Below are 16151 nucleotides of genomic sequence, written 5' to 3' on the forward strand. Positions count from 1 at the left end.
GAGTGGCTGTGTTCAGCTGTAGCCGCTGTCATGCAGACGTCTGTTTGTGGTGGTTCTTGATGCACTGACACCAGCCTCAGTCCACTCCTTATGAAGCTCCCCCAGATTTCTGAACCGCTCTTGCTTGACAATCCTCTCAAGGCTACGGTCATCCCTGACACTTGTGCACCTTTTCCGGCCACATTTTTCCCTTCCTCTTAACACTCTGTTAATATACATCGATACTGCGCTCTGTGAGCATCCAGCTTCTTTTTCAATTGCCTTTTGAGACTTTTCCTCCTTGTGGAGGGTGTCAATGATGGTCTTTTGCACAGCCGTCAAGTCAGCAGTGTTCCTCATGATTCTGAAGCCTACTAAGCCAGACTGAGACAATTTAAAGGCTGAGGAGGCTTAGTAGGCTTCAGAATCATGAGGAACACTGCTGACTTGACGGCTGTGCAAAAGACCATCATTGACACCCTCCACAAGGAGGAAAAGTCTCAAAAGGCAATTGAAAAAGAAGCTGGATGCTCACAGAGCGCAGTATCGATGTATATTAACAGAGTGTTAAGAGGAAGGGAAAAATGTGGCCGGAAAAGGTGCACAAGTGTCAGGGATGACCGTAGCCTTGAGAGGATTGTCAAGCAAGAGCGGTTTTGTGTTTTGTGTTAATTAGCTGACTAGATTGGGACACAGGGAGCCTACAATGTTGAACTTTGTCATGATATTCTAATTTTGTGAAATACTGGATTTGTTTTTTTTTTTTTATCTTTAATCCATAGTCATTAAAATTGAAACAAATAAAGGCTTGATATATTTCACTTTGTGTGTAGTGAACTAATACAACATACAAGTTTCACTTTTTGAAACAAATTATTGAAATAAATGGACTTTCCCTCAATATTCTATTTTTTTGGCACATACCTGTACTTAAAGTATGATGTAAAGTTCACTTAAAGAAAACATATGAGTAAACTTACTAATTAATAGTTTACTCATGATTTTTAAGACCTCAGTGTATCGCCACGAGCCGCAAGGTTTAATTTGGTTCTGTCTGTGTGTGTTTTTTGACTCTCAAAGCCGTGGGTCCCATTGACTGCCATTATATGACTGACAGACTGCAATGGTTTGAGTTAAAAATCTTTGTGTTCTACAAAAGAAAGTTTGGAAAACTATGGTTTAGATTGAAGTTCATGGCAGTCTTACTCAAATCCGCACCAAAATATGAGGCCCGAGATTGCCTGAAGGAAGTGGCTGAAGCAGGCGGAGTATTATCAGAAATGAGTTCCCAGCTAGTTTAGCATTTGCACATGTGCTGCGTGGTATTACTGCTCCTGCTTCGGCCATATTACGGCAGCAAACTTCCTTGACTATTACGCCGGAATGGGAGTGTAGTTCCTAATCTTATCAGCCTAGAAAATTGAAGCTTTGCATTTCCACCGGTCTTAGTACACGATATAACTACAGAAGAGTCAAGTTTTAAATAGGACAAATATGGAAACTCGTTGGTCATTTTTGAACGCGATGCTATTGGTCTAATAGGATTCAATGATCTATGCTAAGCTATGCTAAAAGTGATATCGCCAGAACAGGAGAACGGCTGAATGGATTTCAAAACGGTAAAACTCAACTTATTAACTCGGGGGGAGTTGGAGAATGAGCCTATTTCCAAAAAAAGTGGAGTGTTCCTTTAAGGCCGGGACACACCAAGCTGACGCCAACCAACTAGCGCCGAACTAACTTGTCGCCTCTAGTCAGCTGCGTCTGCGGGCGTCTGGGCAATTAAACTGAGCTCGAACACACCGAACTGACGACACCCGACTACAAACTAGAAGGTGCTTTCTGCGCATGCGTGAGGAGATATACCGTTGCGTACCTGCAGTTGGCAGTAGTCTGTATTTTCAGTCCAAGAAGAGAACCCAGAAGTAGTGTTGCCTGTGCAGACAAATCAGCATTTCTGAAGCATTTACTTCGTCACTCACCACAGAGAGATTCGGTTTTGTGAAGATGTCTGTAGTGGACCGCGCATTCCAGGGCCCAGTTTATGGCAAGGGCCCCTCCCTGGCCACAATAGTGGACAAAGGTTTGCTACATTTTGATTGGATCTTGGTGGACTAACATAAGCAAACTGTCCAACGCTATCAGATATGGATGCCAGGACAACTGCCAGACACCTCTTAGAGGGCAAGAAGATCATCTTTGGTACAAAAATCCGGGAAGGACAGAACTTCCTATTGGTCAAGATGCAGTTTCTGCCCTCCACCCACCTTGAGACTGTTTCCTAAGGTTGGTCCTGTGAAGGTCATAAAAATTCCTTAGGATCTCCAGACGCAGCAGCAATGGGTGAAACAAAGAGAGATCACAAAGATCCATCCAAATCCATTCATAACTATGTTTTCAAACCTTGAACTGATGCGAACCATAACGCACACATCTTATACTTATTCAGAGAAATAAGTATTCTCACTGACAGCGATGTGTAGTGCAACATCTTACACAAACTCAGCTGTTAATGGACAAATGAATGCATGCATGACAGTTCAATCTTTTCCCATCATGTTTGGACTTAATGTGTTCATTACATGACCATGTAATGTTTTCTGATTGTGTTTTGGAAAATGAGAAATGCACCAGTAAAACATTATTGACACTTTTCTAACTTTGTGTTTGGACTATGCAAATGACTTCCACAAGAGGAAAGAAGGGTGGGCTACCCCATGTCCCCCCCGCTCTGATGGAACCAGCCAATCACAGCATGGAAATGGAGAAGCACCAAATTGCAATCTCCTCCTCATCGGAAAGGTATAAAGGTACCTCTCCAAAAGACACTCCTTGTTCTGAGTCTGAGCCCGCAAGGGTGAGGCGCTAACAGATACAAAGTTCTGAGTCTCCGGCACATCCAGGGGACGTTAACAGATCAAACTTCTTTCTGAGTCTGCAGCCCGTTACTGGGAAGGCAGCTACAGATACCTCCATTCTGAGTCTCTAGCTCCACAAGAGAGAGACACTAACAGACACAACCCTTCTGAGCCTACTGTCCAGAGAGACAGAAACAGATGCTCCACGCTCCAAGTCTCCAGCTGTGAGGCAGCAGCAGATACGACCACGTTCTGTCTGTGAGGAAAGAGATATTTTCCACGTTCAGAGTCTTTGTCCAGCGAGGCAACCACAGATGCAGCACGTCCTAAGTCTCCATCCGAGACAGACAAAGCGGATTGACCAAGCTCTGAGTCTCTAGCCCAGAGAGGGAGAAGACCAACAGACATTTAAGCTCCAGCGAGCAAACCTTCACTTCAGGTACCTTTGCTTGCGTGTTCCAAGCTTAGGGCCTTCAGCACCTACACCAGGGCCACATCTGCGTGTTACAGATCTTAGGACCCTTTGGTGCTCCAGGAGATCAGCATACTACAGCGCTTCATGCTCAAGGCTGTTGAAACGGATTTCTGCTCCTTTTCCCACTGACTGCTCCCAGCACAACCAGTGGAAGAATTCACCGCGAACAGCGAGCCGGTTCCCTCTTGACTCCTTCCTTTGCTTGTTACGTCACTTCACGTTCAAGTCCTCCACGCTCTCTGATTCGATGTCTGAACAGCCAATCAGAGCGCTCTCTGTCCCAGACAGCCCGACAAGCCCAACGCCGATTTAACATGTTGAATTGGGCGAACTTTGGCCGAGGCGAGCCCGACGAGAGCCGACATGCGGAACACACCGAACCGACGCGCTTCACCGACGCCCACCAACTGCCTGACGAGGCCAGACGGCCGATCGTCAGCTTGGTGTGTCCCGGCCTTTAGCCCAGGGGTGTCCAACCCTGTTCCTGGAGATCTACCTACCTGCAGACTTTAGTTCCAGCCCTGCTCCAACACGTGTAAGTGCTACCTAAGAGATTATTTAGGTGTGTTTGATCAGGGTTGGAGCTGAACTTTGTAGAATGGTAGATCTCCAGGAACAGGGTTGGGCACCACTGTCTCAGCCTGTTTGAAAAGAAACTCTGGAGCTTTTCAGAAAGTAATGTGACAAACAATCTATTTGTCTGAAAACACTCGTAATGTACAGAAACTAAGAGAGTCCATAGATTAAAATTGTAAAATGCAGGAAACATTAATCTACATCAGGGGTGTCAAACTCTGCCCTGCAGAGTTTAGATGCAACCCTAATTCAACACACCTGATCCAACTAATCAAGTCCTTCAGGCGTAATTGAAAACTGCATAGTATGTGTGTTGGAGCAGGGTTGGAACAAAACTGTGGAGGGTGGATAAAAAAAAGAGGGCACTGGAGTCAAAAATGTTAAGAACCATGGCCCTAACTGTTTACAGAATTCTGATGAACTCAAAATAACATTTGTTGGAAACTTGTTTAACCCTAAACAACTGTAATTTGATTTTAAACTAGGAATCAGAGATGTTTCTATGGCGTGAACTTGAGCGGGCTTCATTCTTCCGCTGTGGATGAGTTCTTCAAACAGCCAATAGTTGTGAGACAACATACATTGAGTACAACACGTACAACATCCATTAATCTGCTTCTCTGATTGATTCATAATTCTGTCAGAAATGATTGCAGTGTCTTTGTGTTTTTAGGACACATTCGATATGCAGATTCTCATGGCCAGGTCTGTGAAATACACAATCAACTTTCTGGAGGCAAAAGAGGAAGATCTACACCGGTAAAGAGAAAACAAGAATATAGCAAGCAGTAGCATGCACATTTTTAGGAAAAGTCTTTGAGTAGAAAGACCATTGTAATTTTCAGTTAATAACTTTTCATTTTAAATCAGTGTGCATCACTGTAAATGTATTTGGCATTCTGAGCACTGCCAAAAATAAGTGTCAATATATAAAAGTGCCAAAATACAGCCTGTTTTTAGCAACTTTTCTAGCAAATATGTAAAGATTTTCCTGGAAAGTGGTGGTTGATTTCAGGTTAGACAAGCTTATGGAATGGCTGTTGCTAAACTGGTCTTGTAACAACGAAACAATACAAGTCAATACAAGTATACATATATTTCTGATGAAGAGAATATAGATTTAGATAGCTTAGGATAGATTTGAAAATGCATGACCTAGAGCTTGGTCTTAATATCTGTAGTGAATGTATGTAATTCACAGGTTGGAAATTCCATTTGTCTTCAAACTGCTGCAGTCAGGGCTGATTCATGGACTAGCTTTTTGGTTTGATGTGGCCTTTGTTGGCTCAAGGTGAGAATCACAAGATGAAAAGAGAAGTGCCTGAAGAAAACATGCTTGAAAGTATTAATAATAGTGTTTTTGTACAGGATGACAGTATGGCTGTCCACTGCTCCAAATGAACCTTTGACTCACTGGTATCAGGTGCGCTGCCTTCTGCAGACCCCTCTGTTTGCCAAAATGGGACAGACGTTATCAGGACGGGTTCAGCTAATAGCCAACAAGAGGTATGACTAACTTTGTTAATGCATATGACAAGGAGTGCATAAGATTCCTGGGTTTGGAACACGGAAGTAAAATATAACAGGGTAAACTAGTGTAGATGGTTATAGAAAACCAAAACAAATATTGTTTTTGCATTGAATTTTGCTTCAAAAGTATTTTGTTGAGTAGCTTAATGTTGAGTCCATTCATTTCTTCTACTCAAACAGCCAAAGAGTCGATTTTTGCACATCACCAAACAACACAGATTGTTCTACAACAGAGTTTGGGATGGGAACTATATATTGTAAAAGTTTTAAGCAAACCACACATCTTCAGAAATATCCACCCTTTTTGTAATTGGTTACAAGCTAAATTGAAGCAACAATGCATAAACCTTTAGAGTCAGGACTATATACAGATCGGTGGTGTATAAGCTTGCAGCAATGTTTTGTTTAACTGTAAATCTATTCTTTTCTAGACAAAGCTATGACATTCACATCACTGCTGTGGTTGATCAGTCCGGATTTAAATCTGGGAACTCATTGGATTTGAAAAATCCTTTTTTTCGGTAAGCACCACAGAAAATCAGGGTATAAAAGGTTTTACAGGTCCACAGTTTTAATCAATGTCCCAGACAGAGAAAACAAAAAAAGTTATTCTTAGGCACACACTATTTCAATAAAAATAGTTTGTTATGAGCAAGTCCAGATGGACTCTGCTTTAATTTAATTCATCTGCAATGAATTGGGAGGAAAGTCTGCAGAATTCAGCAGTGAAATGTAGTAAACACACAAAAGACTACGCATGTGCACAATGACAGGCTTTCCAACTCTTCAGTGTATTCTTTGAAATCTTTTTTTCTTTTAGCAATGACTAAGTAGGAATAGTTCACCCAATATTAAAACTTGCTGAAAATGTGCTTAGCCTCAGGCCATCCCAGATGTAGATGAGTTTGTTTCGTCATGAGAACAGATTTGGAGAAATGTAGCATTACATTACTTGCTTGGTGGCAGCAGGCTGAGTAAGGACGCCATACATCCTTTTCCCTGGCCACTTCTTCCAGCTCATCCTGGCCAATCTAAAGGCGTTTCTCATGCCAGCCGATGGATATAATCCCACAGCATGTCCTGGGTCTGCCCCAGGGTCTCTTTCCAGTTGGACATGCCCAGAACACCTCCACCAGAAGGTGTCTAGGAGGCACCCTGACTAGATCCCTAAACCACCTCAACTGACTCCTTTTAATGCAGAGGAGCAGCGGCTCTACTCTGAGTTTTTCTCAGATGTCCAAGCTTCTCACCCTGTCTCTCAGAGTCAGCCCAGACATCCTTTGGAGAAAACTCTCATTCTTTTGGTCATTACATAGAGCTCATGACCATAGGTCAAATCGAGATCTTTGTCTTCAGGCTTGTCTCTCTTTTCACCACGACAATCCGGTACAACAACGTTGCTGCCACTGCAGTGATCCACCTGTTGATGCTCCAACCTACCCTCATTTGTGAACAAGACCCCAAGGTACTTCAACTCCACTACTGCTGGCAATCCACCATTTTATGGCTGAGAACCATGGCCTCAGATTTAGAGGTGCTGACCCTCATTCCCACAGCTTCACACTCAGGCACAAATTGCCCAAGTAAAAGCTAGGGGTGCCATCGACTAAGTCTAATAGGTTTTTACTGGTAGACTAGTAGTCATTCATTTTAAACATTAGTTGAATATAAGTCGCACATTTATCAATAAACCATATAAATCATAATAATGGGCTTTTAATTACCTACATAGCTTCATAAGTGCTTAGGCACTATAGCAAAGCTACAGCGCACCGGCAGATATAATGATTATGAATGTGTCAGGATAAAACAGCAAGGAGACTTTTAATAATTTATTGATAAACTAGTGCTTTCTTTGTTTTTAGTTTAAGAGCTGAAGTCGGCGACATGCTTCATACAGATTACAAAATCTGAGAATATGCTTTCTATTTGAATTGGTTCATTTGAAAGTAGACATTTCACTCTATAGAGATATAATATTCATGTCTGTAAGGCAAGTATACACAGAGTTTCAAAATGTTGCACTCAAGTTCACAGAGACCAAGACGGCAGAAACAAAAGCACAACTTTTCGTTGTTATTGTGAATGGACAAAAAAAATTTAGAGTGTCTTTACAGATTTGAAAGATGTATTACTTGTATTTTAAGAGCTAGTGACTGCACTGTTTAACACTCCGCACAGACACTTGAATAGCGCACATTTTTCTTGGTAAATACTAGACTGAGTGGCCATATAAAGCTGCTACTACATACAGTATCTCACAAAAGTGAGTACACCCCTCACATTTCAGCAACCATTTTAGTATATCTTCTCAAGGGACAATACTATAGAAATGAAACTTGGATATATTTTAGAGTAGTCAGTGTGCAGCTTGTATAGCAGTATAGATTTACTGTGCTCTGAAAATAACTCAACATACAGCCATTATTGTCAAAATAGCTCAACAAAAGTGAGTACACCCTAAGTGATAACAGCAGTATGTTGTTTAACCATGCAAAGCCACATGTCCTATTCATCATGTTAATGTTTTTGTTTGCTTGACAAGACCATACAAAGCTGTATTAGAGCAGTTAAAGTGCTCCTATTATGCTAGTTTAAAGGTTGTTAATATTGTTTTATGAGTCTCCTAAAACAGGTTTATATGTATGCAAAGTCAAAAACACTTTAGTTTTCTCCCAAAATAGATTTAATTTTACCTCATTTCTAAACTCGTAAACGACTCATGCGAAGCAGTTAGAAGAATCAGTCTTTCTAAACCCCTCCTTTTCGTGAGCCCTCACTGCTGAGATTAGTCAGATGGCACAGTCTTTTATGATTGGTCCAGAGCCATAGATAGAGATCTCTGTACGGCTCTGGATTGGTCTACCGCGGCGCGTACAGCGCGTGTAGGAAACGAAAAGCCCATTGCCATAACTGAATGACAGAACCTGGCTTCAAAAAACAGATGCATGAGTGCTGCCAGCATTGCTTTAAAGGTTGCAGAAGTAGAAGGTCAGCTTGTCAGTGCTCAGACCATACGCCGCACACTGCAACAAGTTGGTTTGCATAGGCGTCATCCCAGAAGGAAGCCTCATCTGAAGCTGGCTCACAAGAAAGCCTGCAAACGGTTTGCTGAAGACAACCAAGAGCATGAATTACTGGAACCATGTCCTGTGGTCTGATGAGACTATAAGATAAACTTGTTTGGCTCAGATGGTGTCCAGCATGTGTGGCGATGCCCTGGTGAGGAGCACCAAGAAAAAAAAGTGTGTTGCCTACAGTCCAGCATGGTGGTGGTAGCATCATGGTCTGGGGCTGCATTAATGCTGCTGGTTCTGGGGAGCTGCGGTTCATTGAGGGCAACATGGATTTTGGCTCAGATCTGATTTTTTTTGCATAGCTGTTCACATTTTTGTTTCAAATGTGGCCAATATCAGATTTCCAGTGTGAACAGGCAGTGTTTCATAAAAATGTTTTACCAAATAAGCCAGGCTTATATCAGTTAGTCTGACTTATTTTGAGCTAAATCAAGTGACAATGAGTCAGACTAACTGAAATAAGCCTGACTTGTTTTATGAAACACCCCCCAGATCTTGGTTCTGAACTGACCCTCACGCACAAAAGAACAATACAAACAGGGTTGCCAGGTTTCCACAGCAAAATCTGCTCAATTGCTTCTCAAAACTAGTCCAAAACTAGCCCAGTCGTGTTCCAGGGGGTAAATACCTGGTTAATGGGGCGCTTCAACCCACGGAGTTAAAAAACAACCCGTTGCAACTGTGGAAAAAGTAGCCCGATTCCGCAGGGAAGATCTGGATTTGGCAACATGCCTCATACGGAAGTAAACAAATAGGACATAAAAGTAAATGGTGTGATCTGCTGCAGAAGCCAGCGAAATTATGCACAGGCAATATGAAAAATAAAGACAGGGATGTGACAGAAAATAGAGTTTTGAAACTTATGATACAAGAACTCATTTTGCTTGTATATGCAGTTCTTACTGTAATACTTGTGAGTTCTGATACATCACTGTACTTCCACTGACAACCAAAGTAATCAAGACAGTTGCGAAAGGTAATGTAAAATCTTTAAAATCACTCCCATGTGCACAGGATTGAGGCGAATGTTGATCTAGACTGACGTAAAAGTCTCATGAATTCCAAAATGACTGTTCAGACTGCAGTCACATTGCAAAACATCTGACCTGAATCGCATTTAGTACCACATATGGAAGTGGCACAAATCGGAATTGAAAAAATCAGATTCCATGTGGTTTGTGCTGTTTACACTGTCATAACAAAAACAAATTGGAGTCACGTGTGGCATACACAACTAAGATTATTATATCTAAGATTATTAAATTAAGACAAATGAAGACTTGGAAAAAAACATAACATTTTGTACGTTTTAAAGTTAAATTATTCTATATAATGCACTTTGAGAGTTTAAAATTAAGTGCTCCAACCCATGCTCTTAACTAAGAAAACTCAGTGAATTGAAATAAAAAAAGTCAGTGAATTGACTCAACCCTCTTTTATTTGTGATATTCTGTCTCAGTCTAAATGACATTCACACTGGTGTTTTAGGAAGCCAAACAAATTAGAACATAATAATAACAATTCAATATTATTGTGACAGTAAAACAGTTGCACTGTAAAATAAATGAAAATGAATATTTCATAGGTATATTATTTTTGCATTACACTACAGTAGGGAAATTACAATACTTCTTTCCTAATTTCTACACTTGAAAGAGATATTTTGAATTTTGACTGCAGTAACGTTACCCGTACTGCACTTTTAAGCTTTTATTTTGACAGAAATGGCAGGAGGGCTTTTATTTTGATGGCAAACTCCAGCTTCAGTGAAAACGTAAATAAAGTATAACTGGTGACCATTGCATTCCCTAATGCACGCTAAAATCACAACACTTGCAATAAACGAGTTCACTGCATTCAAGGTGAACTGAGCCGTTCTGAGGTGCGAAAAACACCGGATCACGAGCTGATCGCCTGAACGAAGTGTGAGCTTCGCTTTGAAATGCGCAGTGAAAACAGATCTGATGAAGGGATTAAGCCATACTGTGTTTCGGTTTTAGTTCGTTTGACAGATACAGTACTGTACCAAAACATATTGGCCCAAAACACAACTTTAAAGACCTTTCATATCATCATGTGACCACAATAATATTGAGACAATTTTGCTATCGCAATACCATGATATTGATAATATCGTTACATCCCTAAGATGCGATCTTCCATTTCCGCGTAATCAGCAGGATTTTGTCATGATTTACCAGGACTGAATATTTAAGTGTGATCTATCTCTTTGTCTTTTACAGATACGCCTGAATCATCGTTCTCATCATCTCATCATTTTTTCAGATCGACCTAAATGAAGACTGCAGGTCTATCTCTAAACATGCCAGATAAAATATACAGTATTTCTGCACAGATGATAATTCTCAAATCGGAATCTATGAAGGTTCGGTGTGCATGTGATATAGCGATATATGATATTTGTTAATAAAAAAGATGTGAATGAATCCGTCTTATTTTCATAGCTATAATCAGCTATAAACAGTTTTACTATGACCTCCCACTTATCTTTTAGACAGGTCCCTGAGACGTTTTCTAATTATTTACCTCCTCCTGTGCCTTTTTCCTGTGGCATGCCTCAGGGTTTTATTTTAAGACCTATGTTTTTCTCACTGTATGTCTCAAATCAGTTACTCTACCGATACACAGCTGTATAGTTCATTGCACCCTGATGTTAGCTCTTCTTATGCAAATATTTCTAAGTGCCTTGAAGATTTAATGTCAATAAAAGTAAGAAGAAACATGCTGTTGTCTTTGGCCTTCTTAGCAGTGATTCTTCTGGGGTCCTTCTCCAGAAATATACACACTTTTGCAAAAATCTTGGTGTCTTTGAATCTGAGCTTAACTGAGCTTGTATGGTTTGATCGCCAAAGTCATGTGAAAAATGAAGAAAGCGTGAGGTACAGTCAAAGCATTTCATAAATTGATGTATAAAAATGGGTTCAAGGAAGTGTGTGTGTGAAAGAGTGACTTGATGTGCTTAGCTTATCTTACTTGATTCACTTACAAGCGAGTCTTCAAACTTATCAGAACTGTACATTACATAAAGTCAATAGGTGTCCAAATATCAGATACAAAAAATAATATTAAGGCCATAATAAGATTAGTTCTTATTTAAAAATCCTTAAGCTGTTAAGTTTTGTGTACAGTCATGTCTGTCAAAATGATCCTCGTTCACACAGATCCATGAAAACGACTAAAAAAATGCTGTATTATTGATGGCAGTCGATGTAGATGTAGATAGCGATGTGACTATAAAGAAAAAATTTTTTTAACAAATATTTATTGAAAATTCTGAATATAAAATTGTGTTTCTTGAAATTGCTCTGAGACACAGACAAACACAAACATATAAATTTATACATGTTTTTATTTTATTCCAATATATATAGATATATTAATTTTTATATTGTTTTTTTAATATATAATTTTTAATGTGTATTATACTGTATATATTTGTTTTTCAAATAGCTTATATGTGAATATTTGATATATATTTATTTGTATATTTTTATCTAATTTTATATTTATTATACACAGGGTGCGATTTGTGAAAAATCAGAGGAGGGAATGCATTTAAAAAAAAAAAAATTATCTCTCCATAGGCAGAGGTTGACCAAAAAGTAAGTGCAATCTGTTCACATCGCACATTATATACCCGATAAGAAACAGATAATGAGTGTCACGTCATGAAATGTTTTTAATGTTTTATGCCTAATAGTAATGATTTAATTTCAAATAACGAACAAATTATATAGAGAAAGTGAGCAAAGTATCAACTGAGCTTTTTGAAACTACGAATCAGTAAACCACTGCGTCACAAAATGATTCACTGTTTCGAAGCGCTTTAATCGGATCGCGAGTCATTTGATTTAGAACGGGACATCAATGTGCGTATGGCGAATCATTTCATTCAAAACAGAATTTCAAAACGCGTATGGCAAATTATTTGATTCAAAACGGAACTTCAAACTCGTATGGCGAATCATTTGATTCAAAACGGAACTTCAAAACGCGTATGGCGAATCATTTGATTCAAAACAGAATTTCAAAACGCGTATGGCGAATCATTTGATTCAAAACGGAACTTCAAAACGCGTATGGCGAATCATTTGATTCAAAACAGAATTTCAAAACGCGTATGGCGAATCATTTGATTCAAAACAGAACTTCAAAGCCCGTATGGCAAATCATTTGATTCAAAACGGAACTTCAAACTCGTATGCCGAATCATTTGATTCAAAACGGAACTTCAAACTCGTATGCCGAATCATTTGATTCAAAACGGAACTTCAAACTCGTATGGCGAATCATTTGATTCAAAACGGAATTTCAAAACGCGTATGGCGAATCATTTGATTCAAAACGGAACTTCAAAGCCCGTATGGCAAATCATTTGATTCAAAACGGAACTTCAAACTCGTATGGCGAATCATTTGATTCAAAACGGAACTTCAAACTCGTATGGCGAATCATTTGATTCAAAACGGAACTTCAAAGCTCGTATGGCGAATCATTTGATTCAAAACGGAACTTCAACGCGCGTAAGGCGAATCATTTGATTCAAAACGGAACTTCAAACTCGTATGGCGAATCATTTGATTCAAAACGGAACTTCAAAGCTCGTATGGCGAATCATTTGATTCAAAACGGAACTTCAAAGCTCGTATGGCGAATCATTTGATTCAAAACGGAACTTCAAAGCTCGTATGGCGAATCATTTGATTCAAAACGGAACTTCAAAGCTCGTATGGCGAATCATTTGATTCAAAACGGAACTTCAACGTGCGTATGGCGAATCATTTGATTCAAAACGGAACTTCAAAGCTCATATGACGAATCATTTGATTCAAAACGGAACTTCAACGCTCGTATGGCGAATCATTTGATTCAAAACGGAACTTCAAAGCTCGTATGACGAATCATTCGATTCAAAATGGAACTTCAAAGCCTGTATGGCCAATCATTTGATTCAAAATGGAACTTCAAAGCACGTATGCCGAATCATTCAATTCAAAATGGAACTTCAAAGCTCGTATGGCGAATCATTTGATTTAAAACCGAACTTCAAAGCTCGTATGGTGAATCATTTGATTCAAAACGGAACTTCAAAGCTCGTATGGTGAATCATTTGATTTAAAACCGAACTTCAAAGCTCGTATGGTGAATCATTTGATTTAAAACCGAACTTCAAAGCTCGTATGGTGAATCATTTGATTCAGAACGGAACTTCAAAGCTTGTATGACGAATCATTTGATTAAGAACGGAACTTCAAAGCTTGTATGGCGAATCATTCGATTCAAAATGGAACTTCAAAGCACGTATGCCGAATCATTCGATTCAAAACAGAACTTCAAAGCCCGTATGGCGAATCATTTGATTAAAAACGGAACTTCAAAGCTCGTATGGCGAATCATTCGATTCAAAACGGAACTTCAAAGCCTGTTTGGCGAATCATTTGATTCAAAACGGAACTTCAAAGCTCGTATGGCGAATCATTCGATTCAAAACGGAACTTCAAAGCCCGTATGGCGAATCATTCGATTCAAAATGGAACTTCAAAGCCCGTATGGTGAATCATTCGATTCAAAACGGAACTTCAAAGCTTGTATGGCAAATCATTCGATTCAAAACGGAACTTCAAAGCCTGTATGGTGAATCATTTGATTCAAAACGGAACTTCAAAGCCCGTATGGCGAATCATTCGGTTCAAAACGGAACTTCAAAGCCCGTATGGCGAATCATTCGATTCAAAATGGAACTTCAAAGCCCGTATGGTGAATCATTCGATTCAAAACGGAACTTCAAAGCTCGTATGGCAAATCATTTGATTCAAAACGGAACTTCAAAGCCTGTATGGCGAATCATTTGATTCAAAACGGAACTTCAAAGCCCGTATGGCGAATCATTCGATTCAAAACGGAACTTCAAAGCTTGTATGGCGAATCATTTGATTCAAAACGGAACTTCAAAGCCCGTATGGCGAATCATTCGATTCAAAACGGAACTTCAAAGCTTGTATGGCAAATCATTCGATTCAAAACGGAACTTCAAAGCTCGTATGGTGAATCATTCGATTCAGAACGGAACTTCAAAGCTCGTATGGCGAATCATTTGATTCAGAACGGAACTTCAAAGCTCGTATGGCGAATCATTCGATTCAGAACGGAACTTCAAAGCTCGTATGGCGAATCATTTGATTCAGAACGGAACTTCAAAGCTCGTATGGTGAATCATTTGATTCAGAACGGAACTTCAAAGCTCGTATGGCGAATCATTCGATTCAGAACGGAACTTCAAACTCGTATGGCGAATCATTTGATTCAGAACGGAACTTCAAAGCTCGTATGGTGAATCATTCGATTCAGAACGGAACTTCAAAGCTCGTATGGCGAATCATTTGATTCAGAACGGAACTTCAAAGCTTGTATGGCAAATCATTCGATTCAAAACGGAACTTCAAAGCTCGTATGGCGAATCATTTGATTCAGAACGGAACTTCAAAGCTTGTAATGGTGAATCATTTGATTCAAAACCGAACTTCAAAGCTCTTAAGGCGAATAATTTAAATTAAGAACAGAACTTCAAAGCGCGTATGGCGAATCATTCGATTCATATCGCGAATAATTTGATTTATATCAGGATGTAGGAACGGCTTTGCAGGATATTTTATCCCCACCGAGGATAAAAATAATTCAGCAGAGGCATGGATACATAGACCAGAGGGGGGGAAATTTGCAAATCGCACCCTGATTATATATACTGTATTTATATTTTATCATATAAAAAAGCTCTTATATTTATATATATTAAATTATATTATATATATATATATTTATTTTTATATAATTTTGATTTTTAAATCTATTTTTATATTATAATTTTATATTTATTATATATACTGTATTATTTGTATTATATATATTTTATATTATTTCGATTTTTGTATTATACTTATTTTGTATTTTTAATTTTGTATTATTTGTTGTTGTTTTTTCAAATAGCTTATATATATTTTAATATTTATTATATATACTGCATATATATTTATTTTATATTATTTTGATATTTTTTTGTATTATACTTATTTTGTATTTTCTTTTTTATATATTTGCTTACATATATGTATATATTTTATTATATCAATATATATTCATTTTTATTTTTTTTTGTTTTATATTTATTAATATTTACTATATATACTTTATATATTTATTTTGTTTTTTTAATAGCTCCTATATATGTATATTTATTTTTTATAGATTATTTGTTAGTTTTTTCAAATAGCTCTTATATGTTTATATTTTATTATGTATATATATATATTTTTTATATATATTTTTATATAATATTTTATGTATTATTTTTTCAAATAGCTTCTTTATATATATATATATATATATATATATATATATATATATATATATATAGCTATATTTTTATATTATTTTTTTAGTTTTTATTTTATATTTTATTAAATATATTTGTTTATATTTATTTGTATTTTATTATATGTATTTATATAATATTTGTTTGCTCTTATATATGTATGTATATACTTATTATGTATATTTATTTATATTTTATCTTACATTTTTAGATGTTATATATTGTCTTTTTATAAAAAATAGCTTTTTTATATGTATATATTTTAA

At 38.0% G+C, this 16151-nt stretch overlaps 1 protein-coding gene across 5 annotated transcripts in view; it reads left to right on the forward strand.

Moving 5' to 3' along the window:
* carm1l (coactivator-associated arginine methyltransferase 1, like) overlaps positions 1-11236 on the forward strand; it is a 33876-nt gene extending 22640 nt beyond the window's left edge. For 3 of the 5 annotated variants that reach the window (XM_073830098.1, XM_073830100.1, XM_073830101.1), the window contains exons 8-13: positions 4374-4455; positions 4562-4647; positions 5090-5179; positions 5257-5394; positions 5850-5939; positions 10739-11236. In XM_073830098.1, the coding sequence (XP_073686199.1) occupies positions 4374-4455; positions 4562-4647; positions 5090-5179; positions 5257-5394; positions 5850-5939; positions 10739-10748 (496 nt within the window). In that variant the 3' untranslated portion in view covers positions 10749-11236. Of the gene's footprint in view, positions 1-4373; positions 4456-4561; positions 4648-5089; positions 5180-5256; positions 5395-5849; positions 5944-10738 lie in introns of those variants that run through there. The other 2 variants (XM_073830099.1, XM_073830102.1) reach the window with 1 other exon arrangement.
* Positions 11237-16151: the final 4915 nt, after the last annotated feature.

Source organism: Garra rufa, chromosome 23 (assembly GCF_049309525.1).
Source record: "Garra rufa chromosome 23, GarRuf1.0, whole genome shotgun sequence".
NCBI lineage: Eukaryota > Metazoa > Chordata > Actinopteri > Cypriniformes > Cyprinidae > Garra > Garra rufa.